This window comes from Eriocheir sinensis, chromosome 3 (assembly GCF_024679095.1).
Source record: "Eriocheir sinensis breed Jianghai 21 chromosome 3, ASM2467909v1, whole genome shotgun sequence".
Classification (NCBI taxonomy): domain Eukaryota; kingdom Metazoa; phylum Arthropoda; class Malacostraca; order Decapoda; family Varunidae; genus Eriocheir; species Eriocheir sinensis.
Genome location: NC_066511.1, coordinates 14,286,985 through 14,314,080, shown reverse-complemented (window position 1 = coordinate 14,314,080; position 27,096 = coordinate 14,286,985). Strand labels below are relative to the sequence as shown.

Here is a 27,096-nt window from a genome sequence, read left to right as displayed (position 1 = left end):
TATGAAATTTCCCTACATCTAACCAAGTGTAAGGAATTTCCCTACATTTAGGGTATTTTTCAACCCTCCCATAACTCAAAAACTATGCATTTGCGACGCATTTCATGTTTACCACCGCATTCCCCGAAGTCTCAATGGCCCCCTAGCCAAGTTTGGTTGCGAGGGGTGAGTATCAGCGAACACTATAATAATACCCTTGATAGTGCAGTTCCATCGCCGAAGCGTGTATTCACGTAGCGGTAACTCAGGGAGGGTGTGCAGGGGCGTGGGAGGGAGGTGTGTGGGCAACCCGCTCCAAGTGTTGCAAGGGCGTCACAAAGGTGCTCCTAGGGATTACGGAAGGTGCATGTTCATAGTGATTACAAAAGGCACAGGAACGTCATCGGTACAAATTTAAGTGAGATAAACGGACAAGGGAGGAGAAACATGATAGGCTACTAGTCGTAGTAGGCTCATATATGGAATTAAGTGAAAGATATAAGGTTGATCGATAAAATTATAAAAAAAAACTAGAAGACGCAAAAACCAAATAAAACCAGAATAAGACAACTAAGCGATCGATTTTGATGGAGATTAATAAACAAGTTGAAGAGAAACACAATGTAGTTTATGCGCAAGTGAAAGAAATATATAAATTAAACTCCCTAAAGAAAAACTAGATAAAAAGCAAGTGATCGACTTTGAGTGATTGATTCAGATAAGGTCCATGGAGGTGCTACCGTAAAAGATAAATTAAGGTGCAGTTACAAATATATGAGAATGAGAATTAAAAAATAAAGGGATAAGTAAAAGTAAGAAAAAAAGTAGTAGTATATATATAGTAATAGTAGTAGTAAAGAGGAAGAAGAGGAAGAAGTGTCATTTGGTGTTGTTATTGCAAGAGGAAGAAGAGGAAGAGGAGGAGGAGAAGAGGAAGAAGATCGAGTCTCATTAGAAGCCACAACGGTATGACTCACTAAAGGTAGATATCTCTTATAATACCTATGACCATATAACTCCAACATACATGACTAATAACCACCTTTTTTCCATGTATTCCAGAGCTTAAGTAGAAGACCTTGGTATGACTCATAAGATCACGCCTGGCTACCTCACCTTTACCTGTATTTTATCACCTGGGATTAACATGGCCCTATAACTCTCCCATACATCACTAATAACCAACCTAACTATCCTTTTGCAGGTATTCCAGACCCTGATTACAAGGCCACAGTATATGAGTCATTGATTCACGCCTGGCTACCTCACCTTTACCTGTATTTTATCACCTGGGATTAACATGGCACTATAACTCTCCCATACATCACTAATAACCAACCTAACCATCCTTTTGCAGGTATTCCAGACCCTAATTACAAGGCCACAGTATATGAGTCATTAACTCATGCCTGACTACCTTTACCTGCCTTGTTCTGTCACCTGGGTCACCTGGGATTATGTGAGCCCCTATAGGTGGTTTAGCATGCAGGGATTTTATGATAATGTAAACCTAAGTACAGGAATGTTTTAAAATGCGGTGTGTGTTGGTGTGCTCCTACCATGGCCGAGATGAACACAGTCAAGAAGAGCTTTGCCTTTATATCATCCTTTGTTTTCTTTTAATTTCGTGAAGGTTAATTAAGGCCCGCACGGGCTTTTAAGAGCGCCAAAGTATTCACACTTCATTTCTGTGGTTGGGGGTGTGGTGATTATGAAGAAGATGAGGTTTTACTATAGAATTACACCCATCTCACTCCCATAGTGGACATTTCTTTATTTCCATGTTCTTATCGTGGGACTTTTAAAGCTTAGGGGTAATACTAAAGCTTTGCCCCTAGACTATGCTTTGCTTTCTTTTAATGTTGTGAAGGTTGGTACTTGCACAGACTCTTTGTAGCACCAGACTATTGACATGTTATGTTTGTGGTCAGATGTGTGATAATTATAAAGATTAGTGCTGCCACTGAGGTTTTACTTCAGAATAACACCCAACTCAGCAATTCTAGCATGCTAATCATCACTGCTAACCATTTCCATATAACTCACCATGGTCTGATCACGCTCTGACCTCACAACCCCAGCCAGTAGTCTCCCTGAGTGACCTTGGAGCTCTGGTGACAGATCTTTGGGTGTGGCTGAACCTCACACCCACACACACACACCTGGGAGGTGGGGCACAACCCCTGACTGACACCCATCACCCTTTCACTTCCGGGTGGACAGGGGGCATGGATTAAAGGAGATTGCCCATCCGTCTCAACTGTAATTGGGAAACAAACCCGTGACCACTCGTTTATGAGGTGAGCATGCCAACCACTGCACTACACAGTGTACATCACTAATCCAATTATTCTTCAATAATGATCTTAATTTTCTAGATGTTAGCTTTTTTTATAAGTTCCTATAGAATATATATCATTTGCTTCATGCCCAACGGTTTCTGTTTAGATCCAAAGTTTTTGAGATTTGATTTAAAGCAAAAGTAAGTATTAAATGTTGTTTCTTTTATTTCAGCATTATGAAGGGAGGGAGCAGTGAAAACCAAACTACAGATTCTCAGGTGAGTAGCTTCTTTCTTTTCCTGTAACCAGTGTAGTCCATGTTCTTTGTGAGAACATGGGTTGTGGACTGCCCTGCTAAATACAAAGTTACAGAGTATAAACCACAGTTGGAAAAAATCTTCACAATTTTGGGTTTAGCTAACACCACCAAATGCAACATTGAGAGCAGTAATAAAAAAGTGTAATGAGATCAAAATATAATAAAACAGTTGTTACTATATGTTAAGTTAGGCTGTTATGAGCATCTAAATAGCTGAGGGTTCCACATATAAATGACTGTGTCTTTGTGGCAGGCACATTTCTATTTGAAAAAAAAGAAAAACTCCTGAAACCACCTTACCTCCTTTTTCTTGGCCTATATAACCTATGCAGTGTTGGAAACTGATCCACCCCAACCTCAAAGTTAATACTAAAAGATAGAACTCGTCATCTAACCATCAGCTCATTCCAAAAGATATATATATACACTTATGCTGTTCTTTTTTTTACAACTTTCAGGATGAAGTTGTTGAACGTGTCAAGGCCCGCTTGCAGGAGGAAGGGAGGGAGGCACGCAATCTTGTGGCATACTCCCTCCCATTGCTGGACCCACCACAGACGGAGGGAGGTGAGTTACAGGTCTCCTCACTTTATGATCATTAATTTTATGATATTTCTCTCTTAAAATTGATTGTCATTCTCTAATTACCTTTTCTCTCTTTACGATTCATCTGGCTCAACCTTTACTTATGCTAGCTTGCCTAGTGAAAGTATAAGAGGCAAGAGAGTCTAAAACTCATGAGGGGTGCCTCTTCTCTGTTTCTGTTCAGCCTCAAGCTGGTCATATCTATTCTTAAACATATTACTACATGTGATTACATGTTCAGTGAGGCTGTTCCACTTGTTAATAATCCTGGAGCTGAAGAATTTGTTCCTCTTGTGTGTCCTGTGGCGTGGTTTGGCCAACTTCAGGCTATGTCCTCTGGTTTCTGGGTGTTGACCTTGGGGAGCTATTTCATGTATTTATTTAGGTAAGCAAATGTACAAGTACCAGTATGCATTCTTATTTGCTGTGGTAATGATTTAGGTGCAGTGTAATGCAGTCCACAAAACATTGTCAATATTACATCCAGGAATGCATCCTTATGAATTAAACCTGAAGTTCGTTATACGATTGTTCTGCTTTGCAATCGCTTTTCCAAAAATGTAATCCAATCACATGTGTAGCTATACCGTGATTCATGAATTCATATAACTTGAGGTATATAACTGTATCATGTCACCTAAGTAACTCAAACATTCTCACTTAGACATTTCATACTGCTTTTTAGGTAGAGGTTAGTATATTTTTTCTTACCATATTATTATCTATTTTTTTATGTACCCTGCCTGATTCACATATATAAAAATTAAGCTAAGCAGAGCAATGCAAAATCTACTCATGGGAAGGGAAAAATGACCACTTTTGAGACAAGGAACCACTACGTTTTTGCAGCCTTGCGACACAGAGAAGTCAAAAGGGTTGTGGAAATGGTTCCAAGACGAGAGTTAAAGCAAGATAAGCGGCCCAGGTCAGCATCAGCAGGCCGGGACCCTCAAGCAAGTAAGTAAGAATAAGATAAGGAGGCTGCTAGAGGAAAAAAATTGATATTGTTGTTGTTTGTCTCTTTTTCAGTACATTTATTAAGAGTACAAAGCCTCAATATAGTGATCACATTTCAGTAAACTCCATTTTTTCCAATACATTTTTTTATCTAATGTAGTTTCCAGGAAGTTTTCAAACCCATAAGAACTCCCCCATCGCCATGATCAGCCATACTTTACTCTGTGCTTCTCAATGATATCGTCCATAATTATATGCTGTGAATAACAAGGGAATAGCACACTCCCATGCTTCACTTTTTTTGTAACATCGAACAATTTGTCTCTCTTATCTAGTCTCATTTGCCATTTTAGCCCTGTATAATTTTTTGTGATGATTTTTTTTTTTTTTTTTTTTTTTTTTTTTCAAAGGTTTGCGAGCACGTCACTGGGGATTCCTATTTCGGAATCTGCAACAGGCAGTCGATGAAATCTATCAGACGTGTGAAGATGATGAGAGTATTGTTGAGTGCAAGGTGAGGACCTCTTGAGTTTTACTGCTACTATTATTTGTTATTAAAAACTAATTTCATTTTTATTTTTACTATTTGAAATTAAATTAATACATGTCACAGAATATGCTTATTAGCAAGAGTTACTTCATCCATGTCATGTACACCTCATGTGAGGATTCTGCAATACCCAAATGCTATAAGTCTCTGACAAAGCCAATTTGAATTAGATTAAGTACTAGTTTCTTCCTTCCATCTGAATGACTTTCCAAGCACTCCAGCCTGATTCTTATTTGTCCCTCCATTCTGAAATAATATAAAACTGCTATATTCTACAAGTTGGCCAACCTCATTGTGACACCATTGACCTCACTAGCAGGGTTGGCGGTTTAAACCATGGTTTAAAAGAAAAAAAAGCCCGCTACTCGCCGCTCCCACAAAAGTAAAGAGTAGCCAAAAGAGAGGTCAATTTCGGGTGGAGAGGTGTCTTGATACACTCTTCTTGAAAGAGGTCAAGTCATAGGCAGAAGGAAATACAGATGAAGGAAAACTGTTCCAGAGTTTACCAGTGAAAGGGATGAAAGAATGGAGATGCTGGTTAACTCTTGCATAAGGGGTTTGGACATTATAGGGATGAGCATGAGTAGAAAGTCATGTGAAGCGGGGCCGCGGGAGGGTGGGAGGCATGCAGTTAGCAAGTTCAGAAGAGCAGTCAGCATGAAAATATTGATAGAAGATAAAAAGAGAAGCAACAGCGGTGGAATTTAAGAGGTAGAAGGCTGTCAGTAAGAGGAGGAGAGCTCATGAGACAAAGACCCTTAGACTCCAATCTGTCCAGAAGAGCTGTGCGAGTGACCCCCCCCCCCGTGAGATGCATACTCCATACGAGGGCGGACAAGGCCCCTATATATAGAAAGCATCTGTGCAGGGGAGAACTGGCGGAGACGAAACAGAACGCCCAACCTCGAGGAAGCTGATTTATTTAGTAAGAGAGATGTGACGTTTCCAATTGAGATTTTGAGCTAAGGATAGACCATGGATATTTAGTGCTGAAGAAGGTGACAGCTGAGTGTTGTCAAAGAATAGGGGATAGGTAGGTGTTTGTAAGATTGTGTCGAGTTGATAGGTGGAGAAACTAGGTTTTTGAGGCATTAAAGGACACAAGGTTCCTCAACCCCTATCGGAAATGATAGCAAGGTCTGAGGTTAAGTGTTCTCCAGCCTCCAGTCTGGATATATATAATTTCTTTTCAAACTCATATATGTATGTATGGATAGAATTACTGGAATAAAAATACTGGAAAGCAAAAAAAAAACTGGTTTAAACCAAAAAAAACATGGTTTAAACAAAAAAAAAACATGGTTTAAACCAAAAAAAAACATGGTTTAAACTTTTTTTTTTTTTTTTTTTTTTTTACATTGTTTTTTGCCAACCCTGCTCACTAGTACACCCCTTTGTCACTTTATCCTCTCTTATTCTTGCCATTCAACCAGCCCCACACATTCTGATTTTATATGTTTAGGAAGGGTCATTTATTGTCTCATGTCCACACTACATATATCATGCTTTTTTCAGGAGGCCATCCTCATGCTGGAGCGATACAGTAGTGACTTCCAGAAGCTCATTGAATGGTTAAAATTGAAGTGGGAATATGAGCACACACCTCCACCGCAGAGACCAACATCCCTTACATGGGAGATTCGCACCTCTTCACCTGGAAAGGTATATATCTTGTATAGTTCAATTATGTTTTATTAGCAACAGTTATTTCATCCAGAATTTAATATTGTGTATGTGATCACAGATTTAGACAGCTGTTGTATTTCTGTGCAATATGTATTCACAGCTGTGTTTGGATTTGCACAAGTAAATAATTGGTTCTGTGAGGTTCTGGATATATCAAGGAACGTGTGAACAAAAATAAAGTGGCTTGCGGAAATTAACTTAATTTTGTTACAACCAGACTGCCAAATTCCCCCTTTTTTGCCATTCATCACAAAACATCTAGAAATACTGCAGTCATTTTAGTATGATATGCACACACAATCAATATAATTCAAGAAATCTTTGCAGCCCCAGAGCCAGTCAGCCAAGTTTGGTTTTAGAACCATCTATGTAAATATCAATTTGTTTGTTCCATGCTTTCTACGTCTCTGTTCATTTCAGGCTTTTCATCAGGAGCGACGGGCAGTAACACTGAGTGAGGCGAGAAGAGCTCTGACATTTGAATCAAAACTCGAACGCTCATTTGTGGTGAACGGAACAGTGCACGAAAAGAAGGGAAGCGAACGAGTGAACATGTCAAAATCAGACGCTTCAAACAACGAAGCTAAAGATTTACCTTGCCTAATATCACCACAGAAGCCTGTCATAATTGTGCATCGAGCAGGGATAGATAAGAAACAGGAGGAATGCCCACAGAAAACAACCATTCCTAAAGAGAATGACTTAATACTTGAAGAGGTTCTGGATGACTGTCTTGAGTTAAAAGAAGACTGTAATAAAGAAAACATAGACTCAAGTGGGAATGGAAATTTGCAGACAATAAAGAAAAGTGACAAACATGTCTCGGAGAATGAAACTAATATTGAGAATTTGAAAGAAGACAATAAAACACAAAATAAGGAAATCAGCAGTATCATAAAACACGAGTTCCCTAGAGATTGCACAACGGACAGCTCATGTGATAAGGATAAGGTAACACGCGATCACTGTGAAACAACAGACACAAAGAAAATAACAGATGTGACAGAGTCAAACGGGGAAACAAGTGCAATTGCTGAAAAAATTACAGATTCTCAGAAACTGAAGGAAGTAACTCCTGTGAAAAATGCTGCAATTACCACGACGACCAAAACCAGAGACAGCGGCCTTGCAAAAACGAAGGATAGTATAGGCAAGGTGCAGAAAACGAAGGAGGCAGAAACCACCAGACCTCATGACCCTGGAGACCCGCATCAGTCCAGCACAGAGAGCACGCCGGGCAAGAGTCCATCCCAGAAGCCAGGGCCAACGGTCTATATGAACAAGGTAAGTCAGTGTTGCCGCGTTCTCGTATACTCAGAACATTGCATATATATGATTTTCAGTACCTAAAACTACCTAAAATTAAAGTTAGTATTAGCATCAAGCATCGATGTTTTGGGGGCAATTGTTATGTGTAAAAAAATGAAAGATATGATATATGCTAAGTATGATAAGCTGGTACATGGCAACATTGAGGTAAGTGATCTCTTTATGGTTGTGTGGTTTGATAGGGAGTTGGATATTGGTAGTCTTAAGAAAACTGTCCAGATAATCAAGTTTTACGCCATTTAGTCGACAAGTATCGCGTGAGATGTTTGCATTCCTGCACTGTGACATGAGTTTGAATTTTTCTTCTTTTATGAGAGAGAGAGAGAGAGAGAGAGAGAGAGAGAGAGAGAGAGAGAGAGAACATGTCCCATCCATTCATGACTTTTGCTATAACCTACCATCATTTTGTCTTTTAAACTGATATATGTTTCAGTATTATTCCCACATGTAATAGTAAAGACATCGACAGATATATATTCATCTTGTATCAAATTGACTAAAGAATTGGTATTATCTAACTTTCAGTCCATCTTTTGTGAAATTAACGAATCTTTCATGACTTCCACATCATATTCAAAGCATAAACACCCTCAAAGACAGCTATGTATCCAGTAATTGCCTTGAATATTGAGCTGATGTTAATAAAAAAAAATTTTAATGCCTTCTTCCCCAGGCATCTCAAGTCCGTCAAGCTTACAACCAGAACAAGACCCCTCAGAAACATTCCCGGTCACTGGTTCTCAATGGTCGGCAATGGTCTGGCCCACGATTCTTGGACTCCAGAAACAATATTTCAAAACAGCAGGTAAGAATTATTTTGGTTATATTTTTCTGCCCTTCAGCCCATTTTGCACAAATTCAGACATCTGCTAGTATTCAAATAGATTGTGTTTTTAGTCATCAGTCATTCACTCAGCAGCAGCTCTTCTCAGTAGTCCTTTGTTGATGTTTACTATGATTTCATCTTATTTGTTCAGAGGTACCCTTAACCTAACCTCAATGGAACCTGTGTAGTCCTTATATGCCTCAGGGCAAAATACAACTACAGTACCCTCTCAAGTTTCGCGCTATCTGTGTTTCGCGATCCTCGAGTTTAGCGCTTAGTCCTAAATACTTACCATCACGACTTTCGCGCAATACCGCCATGAGTTTCGCGTTGCTTTGACATGTACGGGTCACGTCTACCTACCGTCGGCGTCATGCGTGCTGCCTCAAAGGCGGTGTCCAACCATTGGGGCTATGGGCAACCACGGTTGCCCGTATGCCCAACCGGGAGCGAGTTGTTGGTTGTCCATATGATTGGAAAACGGTTGTGAGTACGGGCGTGGGTACTTGGGTACCTCACGGCTGCATGTAAACAAACAGACGACGGCAGTGGCTGAGGAGTGAGGAGCAGTGGAAGATGGCCCACCAAGAGACTCGTAAAATGGACTGGCAGAGCTGCTTTGCTTACTATATGATTAACAAGATAAGAGAACACCCCGTGCTGGGGAACCACAGTCCGAAAAACTTTTTTTCTCGAGTCTATGAAAATTGTAGATCTCCCAGTGATGTTTTCCTCTTCTTCTTCTTCTTCTTTTGACCTGTAATGCATGGCAGCGACAGTGAAAAGTAACAGTGGAAAATAGCAAAAGTGCATAGAAAACCAAAATCAGGGAAAGAAAAGAACAGAAAAACACCTAAGTTCAGGGTGAAGTGTATAAGTGCGCACTGTGAAGTAGTAAATAAGGGCCGCTTTCAATCACTTTGTTTTGATCGTTACCAATGGCGGCAATCGACGCTTTAGTTTTCCACATGAAATTGCCCTATGGGGTAGTGGTGGCTGCAGAGGAAGTGACAGGTGTTGAAAGTGTGTGGTAAGATGCGGGGCGAGGCTAACCCCGCACCCGCCACGAGGTGCCATTGTAAAGGCAATACCTCTGACACCATCACATCACATCACTACCCATCGGCCAGTTTCACGTGGAAATACTAGAGCGGCGATTGCCGCCATTGGTAACGATCAATACAAACAAAATGACTGTGAAAGCGGCTCTAAGTGCATGTTGTGAAGTATAAAAGTGTGGAGAAGGAGGACCTAAGAAGTGATACAAAGCATTACAGGTCGAAAGAAGAAGAAGAAGGTCCACTATAGAGGTTTTGCAGCAGACGTCATTAGCAGGGGTGCGGGGATAGCGCGGGCCTGCATGGCCATCTTGGTGGTCAGTGGTGGTGGTCACTTATCAAAGCAAACATTGGTGGGGGCTGCACAAGTGCTCTGTGTGTTCGTCATGCGATACATATGCTGTGCGATTGGATGTTCTAAGCGACACGGGAGAGATGCTGTGTCATTTTATAGATTTCCAGCGAATTCAGAAGAGCGGGGGAAGTGGACAGCAGCTGTGAGGAGGGAAAACTGGCGGCCGGCTGCTTCATCTCGACTGCAGTGCTCATTTTGTCAGAGGTAAATATTACAGGCAAGAATGATCAGATTATTACATGAGGTAACACTCATTTAGGTATTGCCCCGGGTCCCCTAGCTTATTGTGTGGCGGGGGATTACTCTGGAACGGGATTTACATGAGCTGGCGGAGGTAAACACGCATGGCGGCGCTCAAGCAGGGGAAGAAAATAGGAAAGGAAATTCAGTGGAGGCAAAGTGCACAGAGGGACAGATCTCAGTGCTGGGTGGAGTATATAAGTGTACGCAGGGAAGTGTTCAAGAGTGTGTAGTGTAAGGTGACTTGCCGTCACCTGCCCTCACCTGTCGTCACTTGCCCTCTCCTGTTTGCCTGCCTGTGCTGCCTACCTGGCCATCACTGGTCAGCAACAGGAGATCGGCCAGGCAGAGGGACAGCCAGTCAACCGACCAGCCAGACAGTCAGCCAACCAACCAATCAGCCAGTCAACCAGCCAGCCAGCTAACCAATTAGCCAGTCAGTCAACCACCCAGTCAGTCATCCAGTCAACCAGTCAGCCATCCAGTCGGTCACTTAGACAGACAGTCAGTTTACCAATCAGCCAGCCAATCAACCCACCAGGCAACCAGTCAGCCAGCCAGCTAGACAGCCAGTCTACCAGTCAGCCAGACAGCCAGTCTATTGGCTGTATACCCAGTCAGTCAGTCTATCAACCAGCCAGCCAGACAGCCAGTCTTCTGGCAAGGCTACCCACCAGGCAGCCAGTCACTCAACCAGCCAGACAGACAGGCAGTATACTATCCACCTCAAGGCTCTTGTAGGCCTTGAGCGACTGCCCTGTAAACAGCTTGCTCTTGCTGTTCACCAGATAGCTATTTATATCATGGTAACCGATGTTGGGCAGGTCGTTTGAGGACAAGCAGACTCGGGGTGTTTCCCTAATAAATAAGGGTCTATACCTCCAAAAGCACTGATTTTTTCAGTGTATCTTAGCTTCGCAGCATTCTCAAGCGATCTCACGTAATCACTTAACACAAATGATGTTCAAGGTCCTGCCAATTGCCCACGGGTAGTGACTTGGGGATGGGGCACATGTGGTCCGTCTGCTCACTCTGCTGGGGAGTTGACCACCAGCAGGTTTGCAGACGACGCACAAGGTGCAGATGACGCTATTTCGTGACGTCACTGCAAAACCTCTTTACACTGGCCGGTGTTGCAAGAAATATCTTCCCGATGAAATTAGTCATTCTGCTGTCCACCACGCATGCGCGCTGTGGGAATACACAGCATTAAAAGTGTTAATTTGCCTGGATTGTTCTTTTTTGTACGCTTGTGGTCTTTGTGAGCAGTGAGGGAAATATGGAAGCAGTAAGCAAGTTGAACCTCTCTGCAAGCTATTTTACGATTACGGCGGCAGTTTACATTCAATAGGCATTGAAAAGTCAATCATGATGTAAGTGATTTGATGATATATAACAGAAAGAGTTAGCAGATTATACCATAACACACAGAAAACTACCAGAAGCTATAGGTTTGTCCAACTGTACCATGGGTGACCACGAGCAACCATGAGCAACCATTAGCAGACAACACCATGTGGATCACAAACATGTATTCAGAACTGCCAGCCAATTGTAAGGCAGCCGCCTTCAACTGCGGCTTCAGAATGACCTGTTCTCACTTCCCTTTTTCTGCCTATTACCAAGGTACGTATTTTGAGATAACAAGAGAGTAAAGTCGAAAAAAATTGTGATAAGGGAGTCAAGTCGAAAAAAAAAGATATTTTTTTTCCACGGGCCGGAACCAATAAGCGCTTTTTCATGTATTTCAATACCTCGAGTTTCGCGATCCTCGAGTTTAGCGCTACACCTTCGGAATGAAGCAAGCGCGAAACTCGAGAGGGTACTGTAGTAGTTAGCACTGCTTTTAGGGATTACAATACTCAAGACTCAAGTGGTCATGTACAGTGCTCTCCCTCTCAGCATCTACAACACACCATCAATTTAACATGAATCTTAATTCTGTTGTCAGGCCCCAGGCAGTAAATTATCATACCGGAGGATGCCTGAAGGGAAAAACACCGCAAGTCCGCCATTAGGTCGCAGATCTGCGACTACTGATACTGGTGGAAGTAGAAATACATTCGCAAATGGACTTGTAAGATCACATTCATCATTACACTATGGGGTAAGTATTGACACACCTTCATTACATTATAGTAGAGAATGGAACAGATAGAAGGATGGACATCAAGTACTACTAAATTATATACAGATACCAAACAAATACCAGAAAAGTCCCAATTAAACAAGGAGTCGGACATGATGATACTACGTCACCTAAACTGTTTACAATGTGCTTAAAAGAGTTTTTTAAAAACTTAACTGAAAGAGTAAGGGAATTATAATAAGACATTGTTCTTTTTTATGAGTCTAATGGCGAACTGTCGCTTACAATAGAACTAAACAGGGAAAGTTTGCAAGTAGGTTTTAAGATAAATAAGAAAAGACTAAACTTATGTTCAACACTCATTCTCATGTCAAACAGTCATTCATGAGGAAGCTCTAGAAACAGTAAATGAATATGTATACTTTAGGTAAGTGATCCACACGAACCCCTCACTAGAACCTAAAGTGCTGTTGAAAAACAAGGTAACACATCAACAGTATCTCTACTGCTGTATGGAAAGTGAGTTTTTCAATCAGTGCATTAGTATTTCATCACCATAAACAAACTGTCCTAGTTATTTTTTCTACTTACCGAATATCAACAAAAACTGTCATTTTCTAAGTCAACTGGTGATATAGACAGAAACATCAAGGCAAATTTTAGAACACTCACCCTAGAATGACAAAGGCAACTACCGTATACCATGAGGTGCGCCACACGATGAAAAAATTAGCGAAAAATCCGCAAATCAACGAAAAATTACTTAGGCAGTTTGTTTACAAGGGTGACGATTTGGCAGCTTTATGACTTGATGCAAATTATAACAATTTCCAGAGAGGTTTGGGGAATAGTTCAAGGACAACTTCCAGTTCATCTCTGTCCAGCAACACATCTTCCAGTGGCCAGTCGTGGGCAGACAAGGTTCGAGGAGCGCCACTCTCCCTAGAAAGTTCACAGCTCTCTCTTCAAGGTGAGCTTCAGGATTGTAGCATCACAAGCCACCGAACTTGTTACTGTGTCATAGGATTAAAATTGATGTGATTATTGCCATGATTCATAAGGTAATTGTGCTTTTAAGAGCTGTAAAGGCTTCCAGTAATGGTAACAGTGCATGGTCAAGTACTTGTAGGAAATTCCAGTAGTTATATATGTAATAAAGCTTTGAGTAAATTGGGTAGTTAAGAATTTCTGGATATCATTGGACATCCTCATCTATTTTTCCTTGACCGTGTATTTTCAGATGACGGTGAGGGCTGGGAGGTGGTTCGCCGGGGCAGGAGGAGCCATGGGGGCAGCACAGCCTCCCTCAACAGCAACCACTACAACCCCAAAGACGTCCGCAGTGGCAGCCTCAAGACGGACGGTTGGTTGAAATTGCATTCCTCAACTCTTGTCTTGGGGAGTGTGCTCATAACCATTAGCTTCATCACGTTACTTCCTCTAAAATCTTTATATCATTATTTTGTATACATCAATATTGTCAAGGTCTGTTTCCCCACTGACTCCCATCCCTCTTCCTCCCAATCAATCTTTCTTTGTCTCTAAAAGATAATTTATCCTGTTCACAAAATTACACAAACACATCACCTATGCACTGTTGCTCTTGTGTGCGATTGCCCCTCTATACCAGATAGTTGGTCCCTTTCTAAAGCTTAAGTAGTAGCATCAGGTAAATAAGTCAGTAATTTATTTTATTTTTTCATTATATTTTATACAGGTCATAGTTGTGAAATGAAGAAACGTTTCCATGCCCCAAGCACTGCCATGTCCATGCCTTCCTTGATCATCAGTGAAAACAATGCCTCGGATGATGCCTCTAAAGAGAAAAGCTCTTCATCTGGTCACTTCAAGCAGAACACAAAGAAGAGCAGTCTTGGTACGGGCACCCAGTCCTCCAAGAAAGTGGTCACTGAGAGTATCTCTGCTCCTCTAGTTGACGGCGAGGCTAATGTGAGGCAGCAGAATTCCCACGTGTGGAAAAGGATTGAACGGAGAAACAAAAAAGCTGAAAAAGGTGCTGATGAAATTACCAAAGATATTAGATGTAAGGAAAGTAATCTCGATGTATCTGTGATAGATTCGTCTGATCAGAAGGGGGAGAGTAAAAACAAGGACAAGACCTGTGATGAGACAGTGCCAGGAAGTGTATTGGTTCACGAAAAAAACAGAGATGATAAGGATGTGAAAAGTGAATCAGCTGAGAACACTCAAGAGCAAGAAGAAGAGTGCTCTCTGAAAAACTTTTTAGAGAGTAATAATTTAGTGTGTAATCATAGGTGTGACCCAGCGATACCAGAGATTTCAGAGACCAGTGATGCAGAAGATGATGAAAGCAAAGAAAAAAACATATCAAAAGCAGAACCAAAGAGCAGTTCAGTTCCGGGTACAGGGGAAGAAGAAACGGCTGATTTAGACCAACAAGCTGACCCAGAAGTTCGGTAAGTTTTTATTTTTATATTTCATTTGTATTTTTCATTTACTTTTTTTTCAGGAATGGAGGCAGCTCAAGCACACACACATACACACACACACAAAAAAAAACTTCTGCTGCACCTGCAAGTGCTCTATTGAATATTTGAGTTTCAGCAAGTCAGTTGGGATTTAAGTATTTGCCATTGAAAGCCTAATCATTAGTATTTTAAGCCAAATTAGTGTAGTGATCTATCTGGTACTCCATTACACTTATTACTGTATATACATGTCAGCCAAGAGTCGCAGAAAATGTGTGATGGGATAATGGGCCCTTCTCACCACTGACTCAAAGACCAATGGGACAGAGATGAGCATCAAGTCCACACCCAGCTTTTGTGTATCCCCCCAACTTTATCTTTACCTTATCTATTTGCATGTGTTCTGTTTCAGGAATTTTGACAATGAGAGTCAGATGGATGAAGAGGAGCTTCTCAGCAATGCTGCTGCATTAGAGTCTGCATTTGAAGAGGAGCAGCGCCTGAAGCAACAGATAGAAGAAACAGAGAAGACAGAAATTAAGGTAAACAATACCACATTGACATGAACCAAGGAAATTCCAGTTTCAATAAGAACTCAAGTATTAAGTAATCACTTTATGAGTGTGCTACTAAACAAGTGGCCTAATGAACTAGATGAATGTACTTATCATTGAGTATGTGAACATTTAAGTGTCTTTTCACTTGAAATAATTTTGTCAGTGTTTGATACAAGCTGATCAAAATATTTCAAGTGGTGAGATAAAGGTTTGTGAACAATAATGTTTACACACTGTTTCAGGTGGAAGATGTTGACTGTGAGGAAGATGGCAGTGATGCATCTGAGTCCGCAGGCAGAGCATTGTCTCCCCTTGCTCTGCCCTTTGACAATCTCTTGTCCACCATGAGTTGGGCTGACCAAGTAATGAAAGAGATGATATATTGCTATACTGTTTGTATAGTTTTTTCACAAAGAAAATATTTTATATTGAGTTTTATTCATCAACTTTCTCCTTTAATATAATGACAGCTCTGACTAATACATATAAGAGTTTCTCTGTTCAGTATCAATAGACAACATTACCACTTATAGTATTGTGGTCCAATAAACAAGTGAGGTAGTTATCTCGTGGAGAAGATACTTTTCATAGTTCACAGACTATATTTGAGTTTTCTCTTTCCTCCAGGTTGATGCATTTGAATCGCTTGAAGAATTACGTCACCCAGGCCGTGTTTTGCACATCCATGAAAAGTTGTCATCTCCGTCAAGGAAACGATCCCTGTCAGAGAAAATGAGACGACACGAAGAAAAGATCGCTAAGGCTCAAGAACTTCGTGAAAACCTCATGCTAGTGAAAACAGAGAAGCTGAAAGACTTGTTTAAGAAGGTAATTATGTAATTGTACATAGAATTATATATAGTATGATACCTTTTCTGAAGAACATTATTTAGTTGTTCTTTTGAATGTTGAACATGTGTGTACATACAATTGATATATAATCTTGAACTTCCCTGGTTGCTGGTGCCATGGGATCACTCTGCTTCATAGTGGTGGTAGAATCACATGATCAGTACACTGTACAGTGGTGGTGGAATCATGTGTGGCTCTATCAATTTACAATCAATTTGGGGGGATTGTAGACAGGTCCTATAGCAAGGGATGCCTGTATTTCAGATCATCTAACAATTGCTTATAACATTTGCTTTCCACCCAGAAGTGAAGAAACTATGTCCTTAAATAATTATTGAATATTTTTTTCTCAAAACTCAGATTGAAGAGGTTCGTCAGGATAAAGAGGGCTTGTTGGTGAAGAAGAGAGACTTGTTCCAACGCAAGATGAAGCGCGCCGAGGAAAAGCGCAAACAGTACCTGCAGGAGATCGTCAACAAGGCGCACGATGAGGAAAACAAGGCTAAAGAAATTGCCTTCATTAATGGTCTTGAGGCAAAAAACAAGTTGCACGATATAATGCAACAACACCAAGTTAGTGATTTAAATTTTTTGGTTGATGTCTGATACTCTGGCTTGTATTCTCAGATGCTTTTGGCTCTCAGAACAGGTGTTTGCAGAGGCCACAAAAGAGATTAGTCAGGTTTCCATGAGTGTCTTTTGCATTCATGGTGCAGAAGCCTTGTCAAACTATCACTACCAGTGGGCTACTAAAACTACCCATGGAAATACCAATAACAACTTCGAAAGCCTTACCAAAAGTGGGTGTGTAAGGCCCAAAATGTTTGAGGATACAGGCCTCAGTGTATCTCATTGCATCACCTACCCCTCTTATCTTCACTTCTATTAAAACACTTTCCTCATTATTTCAAAAGTTTTGATGTATTTTAACTTGTAAGATATTTCCTTGCATTTGTAACGTTTTGTACCTATACATGTTAATCCAACTGCCTTCAACTTATCTTTTCTATGGTACACCTTTAGGCTTTTTCCTGGCCACTGCCATCATCCTCAAGCTTGCTTTTATAACCAAAAAAATGCAGTTAGTAAGATGCAGTATGTATTATGTCATGATGTTAGAAATAGTATGGAGAGGAAAAGAATTATGGAAAAGATATACATCAGTGATGTTGATGGGAAAAACTAATAAGTATTTTATTTTCCCAGAGCCACGAGTCTCGTTTGGCAGACATGGCTGAGGAGAGGACCAGACGCCAGGAAGAAAAGGCTGCCAAGGAAGTTGCAGCTCAAGAAAGACGCAAAGCACTAGAAGCGGAGAGGCAGGTGAGGAAATGTATATTTGTTAATGAATGCATCTCGTTAGAGGCAACTAAGAGACATGGCTTCTACAATACAGGAGATTGAAATTGAGGTCTGGGCTTCTCCTCAACTAGTTTTACCATTAGTATTTATCAAGATGGCCACATAACCTTTTTTTATTCCCCACCCTACATGTGTGGGAAATGGGATTACTGATGATGATAATAATACAAGCAGCACAATTTTCAAAGTCACTCTAGCACTTACCGTAGGCTGTCAAGGGAAGACCATTTACCATCTACTGCTGAAGTGATGAGTTGCCAATGAAATATCAAAACTATATCAAACTGATGAACATGTTTTACTACTTTTCATTGTCATCTCCCTACTTGATTTTTCTCATATACATATTTATTCACTATGCTCAAATTTTCAGGCAAGAATGGCGGAACTTTGTGAGAAGCGGAGACAAAAATGTGAACGCATTGACCGGCAGCAAGCAGAGAGGCGGGAAGAACTCCTGGAACAGGCGCGAGAAAAAGCCAGGGACAGAGAGGAAAGACTCTCCGCCCTACAGCAGGTTGGTGGATGTTGAGTCAGTAAATATTCACAAGCTATGGAAGCTGTGAAGTCTGATGGAAGTGATGATCCCTTGTTTGTCATGTTTGGTATGTGTATGAAAGAGGGTGAAAGAAGAGTTTGGTGTGGTCAAGATGAATAAATTGATGGGGTCAGGGAGTATATGAGGGAAAAGGAAGGGAGGAGAGGTGCTTTTGATTATAAAGAATGTATTAGAAGAAAGAACCGGAGACCCTTCTGCCATGGTCTCCCCTTCAGTAGGAATTTCCAAAGTAATCAGTGCATAACTACATATATAGCCATAGATAGATAAATTATGTGGGTCATCTTATTTGATGTGCAGAAAGTAGTTAATGAGGAGGAGATGGAGAGGACTTAAAAATAGATTAGTGGAGTTAGTGTTTCAGTGTGATTCAGGGTGGATTATATTCAGTGGGATTCAGAGTGATTCAGGGTTTAAGCATGAAGAATGGATACTTTTATATATATGTGAGAATGGAGGATGGTAGGCTATAGCTTTGATGGAGCTGTCTTGGATGATTTATTGATTGGTCTCATGTAGATTTCTTATGCTGGGGTTCTCTTCAAAGGCCCAGCAAGCCAAAGAAACTGAGTTGGTAAAGAAAATCCAGCAAAAGCAAGAGGAATCTGCACGGCGTCACGAGGAGAACATTGAGCTCATCCGACAGAGGGCTCTGGAGTCCTCCATCTTGAAGTACTCCCGAGGCTGTGACGAGGCCCCAAAATTAATCAGGTAAGACAAAATATTTCCTGCCATTTAGTGATTTCCATCACTTATGAATGGGATTTATTCTTGAGGTTCTAATTGATGTTTAATATATAACTATCATCAGGACTGGCTCTATGATTATGTTAGGGAAGGTCTCGTAAGGGTACAGGGTGTCGCAGATATAGACAGATTGATTGAATGATCACTGTATTATGTTGTTGAATGGTGTCTGTTACTCCATGCCATTCTTCCTTCCTTCCTTCCTTTCTTCCTTTCTTCCTTTCTTCCTTTCTTCCTTCCTTTCCTTCTTTCTTCCTTCCCTACACATTTCTATTACAACCAAAGTAGAAAGACGGTGCCAGCTAAAGGTTCTTCTGTCGAGAGAATCAGAAGTGTTAAAGATAAGGTAACGAAAGGAGAACAGATAGGAGGCAGAGGGAGACTATACAATAATTACTTAATTTTGGAAGGGATAGCATTTGATTCCTCAGGGGGCACCGTTATCTGGTGGGTTAGAGCATCAAACCATGGATGTTAGGAGCCAGGGTGAGGCAGTTTGAATCCTAGTGCTGCTGTGTGATATCAGGAAGGGCATTGGGTCTTAAACTGCAAGCCACAACCTTAACACAGCGACCCCATAAAATAAACTGGGGTAAAAAGCTGCCAAGAAAAAGAGAGAATTTGAGCATTTGAGAGAGCACATTTGACTCCTCTATATATGAAGACCTTGTTTGTCCCCTCTAAGTGTTGTCAAGCTGGAAAGTAGCCAAATAACTAATGGGGATCATACACCTGGGGGCCCGTCACATCACTCACCCACAACCTACACTACTGACGATCCCCCCAAGCAAACTCACATGGAAAGTAGCCAAGGCAACCTAAAATACTTGCTGATGTCATTTTTCACACTTGCAGATATGAAACCAAAAAGTTGTGTACCCTGTGCAACTCCCTGATCACAAGCGAGGTGTACCTTCTGAGCCACCTGCGAGGCCGCCGCCACCAGGAGGCTCTGAGGGCCCTGCACCAGGCGGACGTTGTTTCCAGCGAGGACAGCGAGACCTACAACCTCAAGCACATTGTGGATGCCCCGGCAAACATTGACGACCCACAGGTAGGGAGTGTTATGGAGTGTTGTAGGAAGGAGGCCATTGTTGTAAAAATCTACCTGTCACATCATTTTTTTCTCTCTCATGGAATTTCTTATCTGGGTTTTTTTTAATACTCAAGAGAACAATATTAGCTATTAACCCCTTCACTCTGGCGACGCTGACGTCGGCGTCCTACGGCGTCACCGTATGGAACGGGTTAGTCCTCTTCTAAACCTCTTAACCCCTTCAACACCAGGACGCGTATACTGCGTCCTTACATGCGCCATACCATATCCGAGGACACACATACTGTGTCCTGGCTCGCTTTAGCCAGTATACGAGTTATTTCATCTCTGTATATTTATGCTGACATCTCAAAATTAGCAATTAACTTGTTTCTTTATTTGCACCATTTAATTCTGCATGTTTTCATATATAATACATGATGATTATGTTGAGTTTATGTCTGAAAACTTGTTAAATTCAATAGCGACATTTGAAATTTGGCGCGCACGGCGATCTCGGATACGGCGCGGGGCGCTGTTTTGGCCCAGCCATAGTGAAGGGGTTAATCCTCTTCTAAACCTCTTAAGAGGAAATGGAAGAGGATTAAGAGGAATTTAGAGGAGGATTGAGAGGTTTAGAAGAGGATTAATCTCCATTTCCTCTTGACCCTTTCCATACTGTGACGCTGACGTCTGTGTCACGGATGGAAAGAGTTAAGATTAAATGAGAGAAATTATTTATTGGTCAGGGTTAGGATAATTTTCACAGATTTTTATTTCAGCAGTTTTTTTATTATTATTATTTTTTTTTATTATTAACAATATTATTTATTTTCTATTTATATATTATTTATATATATATATTTATATATTTATTATATGTTTTCATTTTCTTTCGCATGTATATGAAATGCCTCACAGGGATGCATGTTGTATTCCATTCCATGTACCTTTTCCAAGGACCACAAGCATTGAATTTTATCACTGTCTTCATACTGCTTCCCCTCATGTGTGAAGAGGTAGAAAAGTGACAAACAAATATACCTAGGGAGCTGTTGTTCTCAGAGTGGAGATTATTATACTTGTTTTCACTTTTTCTTCTCATGTACTCTCAAGTTGAGAACTAGTGGATTGAGGAGTGATCAAATGGGTGAAACACAGTTCTCTGAGATGGCTTGGACATGTGATAATAATGAGTAGGGATGACTGGAGAAAGTTAATGAGGGCAAAATTGAAGGAAAAATATTGGGATTTGACCATCAGTGAAATGGATCAATATTGTGGATTAGTCTTGGTGAGTGAGTGAATAAGCAAGCATTCATACATGCAAGTAAGTGTGTGTGTGTGTGTGTGTGTGTGTGTGTGTGTGTGTGTGTTTCTGTGTGTGGGTGTTTCTGTGTGTGTGTGTGTGTGTGTGTGTGTGTGTGTGTGTGTGTGTGTGTGTGTGTTAGCAGGCACAAGAGGGAGAGCCAAAACAAGGTAAACAGGAGATGCTTCTGCTGTGGTCACACCCTTGGGGGAAGTCCCCATGAGAGGACAGGGCAAAAGAGATACAGATTAATAGATAGAACACTCGCAATCAATAATAAAGATGATTCAGTGACAATGGTGAAATTTGAACTCTTAGTCTTGCAGTAATTGCTTCGTCTGTGTCATGACCTCAGAGGGAGAAAAATTGTCTTGTAATTTTCAAACCTTAAAAAAATATTGCCAGCAGAGGGATTCTCATTTACGTAAATGCTATTTATATTGCTTACTGACATGCACCTTAGTTATGTTTAATTTCACTCTTTTTCCATGTAAGAAAATATTCTATATCTTACCTATGATACCTCATGATATGTACAGCTTTGAGAATATTTAGATTCCTGATATTAGAAAACCTGGTATCAAGGCTTTACGCCATTTTCCACTTCTGAATCAGTGATTGTTTTGCTAAATGCTTATCAAGCTTTCTCTTTCCATACAGCAGCAACAATGCATCATGGTGCAATATATTTTTACTAAGGTTGGTTGTGCTACTCCCTCCTTTCCAAGAGGATGTCTGTTCATGCACCACTGCAATGGGCTACTTTCACTTTGGCTAAACTAGATTGCAACTAGCAATTTTAATTTCTCAGTTTCTGACAAATTTAAAATTTCTTTTTGTATCACATTTCTGTGCACTGCTCTATGCACTTTTTTGTATTTGCTTGTATTTCATGAATTTTTTTAGTGTTTTGTTCACTGAAGAAAGAAACATAGAGAAGACATCTGACACCAAACTGATTTTTCATTCTCTTGTTGTTGGTAGTCCAAAGTGGTGACCCCATTGTTCATCAGCTGTGTGGTGCTGACAGCTAACCAAAGTGGCAGCTGGTGCAAATTTGATCCTCTTAAAAGTTCTTTCAAAAGGTCACATTAGGAAACATATCCTGTGCCAGCCCAGGGGCAGCACTGGTATGGCTAAAGCATTTTGTGATATGAAATGCAAGTGAATGGTGTGTGTGTGTGTGTGTGTGTGTGTGTGTGTGTAAATTAAAGTTACACAATGGGAGAAACTCAGTGGATTTTATCTATTCAAAAATATCTTAGTAATTTAGATTGGTCTTTCAGATTACCAGAGATAAAGAGCGACATAAGGCTCTCAAGAGGAGGTGTCGGAAGATCAGAACTCGCATGGTGACCCGAGGAAAGGAGTTCAACAGTGCCTTCAAGCCGGTGACCCAGAGAGAGTCTCCAAATAAAATCCGCATTAATAAGTCTCTTCAGCAAATTGCAAAACTGATTGCCAACCAAGGCTCAGGACCATGGTCAGCTGCTGACCTGACAGCCTTGGATAGACCCCTCCTTGAATTGATTAGAATATTGGAAAAGAAAGATAAGGCTGATCAGGCAATGTTCAGTGCATTATCTGGGTTTACAAAAATAGATTCTGTTCTGAAAACCATATTGGAGACCACTGAACAGAGACCCTGTGTTTTGCCAGCCAAGTCCCTCGGTTACAGTGGCAAAGTGCTTCTTGGAGGGTGTCGCGATAACTATGAAAACTGTCGGTACGTCCTCTACTCGAACTTAGTTGGCGTCATGATAGACTATTTGATTCAGCGCATGAATAGTCTTGTCAGTGAAGGTACACGAATGGGCAGCAACAACAGCATAAACGCTATTGTGAACCTTCCTTCAGATGCTGCAGCTGGGGCAGTTTTTGAGGTAAGTTAAAATCATGTTCTTGCTGAATAATGCATAAGTTATGTTGATGATATGTGGTTGTCAGAAGAATATTCATCATGTACCATATTTCCTGCCATATAAGACGCACCTATAATTTGGCAAGATATATTTAGAAAAAAATTAAAAACTCCACATTTCCCCTGAACTTGTGGTATATGCAGTATTACATTTGGCCACCTTACTTACAATAATTATGACTGTGGTACCGTATGTTGCTTTGTACCCTTCTCTATGTTCAAAGTGTTCCACTGTTGGTTGAAGAGTTACAGTGCTCTACCTCGAGCAGCTGTGACTTTGAAATGATAAACAAAAGGGTTGGTTGGTAGATTCACTCATTGCGCAGTGTACTGGCGGTAACTTTCCCCGAGCTACTGAGGGAACTAAACACATGAGGATGCTACCTTCGATGGGCAATCTTGGTCTTGATCTTGACTTTCAGGGACCGTATACCTACTTTCAAGTAGAAATAGATGTTGATAATTTCTGTCATTCATATTATGTTTTAATACAATTATTTTTACAATGAGAAACAAAAATGTGTTTACAATAAACACTTTAGTCATTCATGGATATCCATTCTTTCGAACATGTATCACAGAAAATTTCAGCTGACCGGGCCATTGCACAGCAGAAATACCTCCAGACTAATCTGCCCAAGTCCGCCACACGGTCGCCGAGCAGAGTCACGTCAGGCAGCACCCTGCTCCGCAAATATTGTTCCAGTGTAATAGCCACTTTAACCATCACCGCCATGGTACTTGGCACACTGGTGACTGGTGCGCCACGGCGGAATTGTGTTTTGTGTTAAGTGTTCATGCCGCGCATCGGCTCCCACGTGTGGCGCGTCTTCTTATGACCTGTGTGGTTTTTTTACATCACATGTCCTCCCCCTCTCTGTTTATTCACACTTTTCTATTGCATCACACTATTCATTTTTTAAAGCAATCAAAATTTGCACCTTCGGTGTATACTGCGTGGGGGTAACTTTTTTGTCATTTTCTGAGTTAAAAAAGTGCACGTTACACGCCCCAAAATATGGTATATTTCATTCTGGGGACATCTGTAAACTGTTGTATCAAATGGAGGTGTTTTGGGTGTTGGTTTCGTACCACTAACAATAACCCCTAGCCTTACCAAGACCTAACCATTGGGGTATAAGCTGCAGGTGATTTTTTTACTCTTCTTTTTTTTAAGTGCATCTTATATGGCGGGAAATACGGTATGTAGCACACCTTTCTTTTTTTCTTCTTTTTTTTATCCTATGATAAATCTGCTGTTGTATGCCTGAGCATTATAATGAATTCAACTTTATTAAGTTCCATGCATAAAAATTGTCTTCAGGTTTTGGCAGAGGTCATTCAAGTTCTCTGTCAAGAAGACTTGCTCCCAGCAATGAACACACAAGACCAAGCTGTGAAAGATAAGGCTGAAGCTACTTGGCACAGGCTCCAGGTGTGTTGAAGCTCCATCCTTATGTTCTTTGTTGTAGATAGATCGGCCAAACTGTTTGAATAGCTTGTTCTATAAAGCCCTTACCTTTTTTTCCAATTCATTTATTTTATATGTTTATACATTTGGATATGACAGCCTTTTGCAATCATTTACCTTATAATTTTTCATTCCATTTACCTTTCTTTCTGTATTTTACTCCACAGTCTTTACATGTGAGGTTCTTTCTCATCTCACTTTATCCATATCACACTTTACACACACTCTGCCATTAGTGCATGCATTATGGGTAATAGTATGACTGAGCTGTGTTTGTTTCAGGATGTGGTGAGTTACTGTGTGAGTGTCGGCCTCGTGGATAAAGTGTCGTGGTACTTCAGTCATGTACAAGGACCGTTGGACAATGAAGCTGGTGTGGTAGATGTCATCCTGTCAGCAATGAGGCTTATTACTGCTCTTGCTAAAACTCTCAGTATGCGGTAAGTTTTTCTTTCCTTCACAATTTGAAATGATTTGAGTTAGTGAAGCCTTACAAACCATAAAATAAATGTATAGAGGCAAACAGTGCTTTTCACATCTGAAGACCCTTCTTAGACATTCTGCTCAACATGCTATAGGCTACTCTTATTTTTGCACAGAAAAAAAGTTGGCATTGCTAATTTCATATCTTTTTTTTTTTTTTTGTGTGTGTGTGTGTGTGTGTGTGTGTGTGTGTGTGTGTTCACCTAGTTGTATTCACCTAGTTGTGATGTACGGGAAAAGAGCTTCGCTCGCGCTGTCCATCTCCATATCCTCTCTTATCCAACTTTTCCTTAAAATCATGAATGTTTCTTGCACAAATCACCTCCTCCTCCAGTCTATTCCATAGCTCAATGTTTCTGTTTGGGAAGCTAAACTTTTTCACATCTTGCCTACACGTGGTCGCCCTCAACTTCTTTCCATGTCCTCTCGTTTCTCTCTCGCTCCACACACACAGGTCCTCTCTGTCCAGATTCTCCATCCCGCTCACCACCCTGTACACCACTATCAGGTCTCCTCTTTCTCTTCTTCTCTCCAGGGTTGTGAGCCCCATGCTATTGAGTCTCTCCTCATAAGTCCAATCCCTAAGTTCCGGTACCATCTTAGTTGCCACTCTCTGCAGCAGTGTGTGTGTGTGTGCCCTGTAAAATCCATTGCTCTGTGCTAGTAACCCAGGTAAAGTGACATTGATGTTGTTTGTACAGGACATTAACAGAAGATCCCACCCAGCTAATTGGAACCCTTCATGTCACTGATGCCTGTGGTGTGGTGAGTCTGCTGTATGGGCTCCTGTTGCATCAGGGCGGCCGCTCCGCCATGCCCCAGGCTCCTCCCAAGCTCTCACAGACAGCCCAGGCACTCACCATTGCTGCAACAATGCTGCTGCACAGCTTGGCTCTACTTGATCTGACTATGTTCCAGGTGGGTGAGAATACGATTTTTTGCTATTTTCCATCATTAGGATAAAGTATTATAAATTTGTAATTATTATAATATTCCTCCAACCCCAAGAATCAAAAAATAATTTCAATAGGAAAAAAATGTTCCATGGAATGGGCCATATCAACACACACACACATGTTCTGTTAAATACATGAAGATACAGCTTGAACTTTATTTGGGGTGCATAGTTAAGAACTGTGGTCAGTTCAGTACAAACTTCATAGAAGAACCCTGTATATACAGTATTCATAAATTAGGTCATTTAATCTCTGCAAATACTCTTTCTTAGGAAAACCTTTCCAAGTTGCAGGCTGTCCTGGGGGGTGAAGGAATATCCCTGGAGTTTCGACACATTGCCAGTTTTCTTCTCTGGTACTGTTCAACGTGGCCTTGTGAGGATATACTCCACAATATCATACCTCTGGTTGGCTTTTTTGCAATAAACAACAAGGAAAATCAGGTGAGATATTTATTAGTATTTGTTTATGGGATAGATGTGGAGTATCAGGGTCAGGAAAAAAACAAATAGAGAAGTGCTGAAGGAGTGCAGCAGTCAGATTGACAGGAAAGGACAGAGTGGTGAAGATGACTAATGGCAGTGAATGCAGATTTCTACCCATAGAAAGATTGTATGTGTAAATGTGGGATGAAGACTTGGGAAGCAAGAGAGGAGATTACAAACAGGCTGGAATGGATAATATTTGTAATGTAGAATTAAATCAGGAAAATAGCCATTTTCTTCGTAAAACCACTGCTTGTCTTAGACCCTGATGGGGTGCGAGACATCATTCAGTCCAAGCGACAATCATAGGAGTCTGGATAGCAGTGGTGGCCATACTGTTGGGCAGTGTTCTTCTCTGAGGAGTGATTTCTATTCTTTATTGCTGCCAGATTTTGACTTCTTAACCCCCTCAGTGCCACGCATTTTTTGCAAAAACCTTCCCCTGGTACCAAGCAAATTTGGATTTTTTGTTTTTTGCAGAAAAGTGTTCAGAATGATTAGACAACACATACTTGATACATTTTACTACTCACTTCTTAAAATTTCCATGATTTCCAGGCGCCGGAAATTTCCGATATTTGGAGTGTTACATCCCGTAGACTTACTCGCTCCAGGGAGCTCGTCTATCAAACTTCAGGCTTTTGGCCTGAGAG

At 40.9% G+C, this 27,096-nt stretch overlaps 1 protein-coding gene across 7 annotated transcripts in view; it reads left to right on the top strand.

The window, feature by feature from the left end:
* Window positions 1-303: 303 nt before the first annotated feature.
* The window catches only part of LOC127005442 (S phase cyclin A-associated protein in the endoplasmic reticulum-like), a 28,326-nt gene continuing 1,533 nt past the window's right edge, over window positions 304-27,096 (top strand). Inside the window, exons 1-26 of one of the 7 annotated variants that reach the window (XM_050874337.1) lie at window positions 304-945; window positions 2,101-2,279; window positions 2,494-2,539; window positions 3,039-3,147; window positions 4,015-4,122; window positions 4,533-4,636; window positions 6,188-6,334; window positions 6,779-7,642; window positions 8,361-8,492; window positions 12,118-12,273; window positions 13,090-13,225; window positions 13,496-13,618; window positions 13,973-14,693; window positions 15,118-15,247; window positions 15,505-15,624; window positions 15,890-16,090; window positions 16,475-16,687; window positions 17,321-17,437; window positions 17,850-17,993; window positions 18,583-18,746; window positions 19,638-19,836; window positions 22,414-23,010; window positions 24,373-24,483; window positions 24,802-24,959; window positions 25,704-25,920; window positions 26,252-26,401. In XM_050874337.1, the coding sequence (XP_050730294.1) occupies window positions 2,275-2,279; window positions 2,494-2,539; window positions 3,039-3,147; window positions 4,015-4,122; window positions 4,533-4,636; window positions 6,188-6,334; window positions 6,779-7,642; window positions 8,361-8,492; window positions 12,118-12,273; window positions 13,090-13,225; window positions 13,496-13,618; window positions 13,973-14,693; window positions 15,118-15,247; window positions 15,505-15,624; window positions 15,890-16,090; window positions 16,475-16,687; window positions 17,321-17,437; window positions 17,850-17,993; window positions 18,583-18,746; window positions 19,638-19,836; window positions 22,414-23,010; window positions 24,373-24,483; window positions 24,802-24,959; window positions 25,704-25,920; window positions 26,252-26,401 (5,172 nt within the window). In that variant the 5' untranslated portion in view covers window positions 304-945; window positions 2,101-2,274. Of the gene's footprint in view, window positions 962-2,060; window positions 2,280-2,493; window positions 2,540-3,038; window positions 3,148-4,014; window positions 4,123-4,532; window positions 4,637-6,187; window positions 6,335-6,778; window positions 7,643-8,360; window positions 8,493-12,117; window positions 12,274-13,089; window positions 13,226-13,495; window positions 13,619-13,972; window positions 14,694-15,117; window positions 15,248-15,504; window positions 15,625-15,889; window positions 16,091-16,474; window positions 16,688-17,320; window positions 17,438-17,849; window positions 17,994-18,582; window positions 18,747-19,637; window positions 19,837-22,413; window positions 23,011-24,372; window positions 24,484-24,801; window positions 24,960-25,703; window positions 25,921-26,251; window positions 26,402-27,096 lie in introns of all 7 variants that reach the window. The other 6 variants (XM_050874328.1, XM_050874314.1, XM_050874320.1 and 3 more) reach the window with 6 other exon arrangements.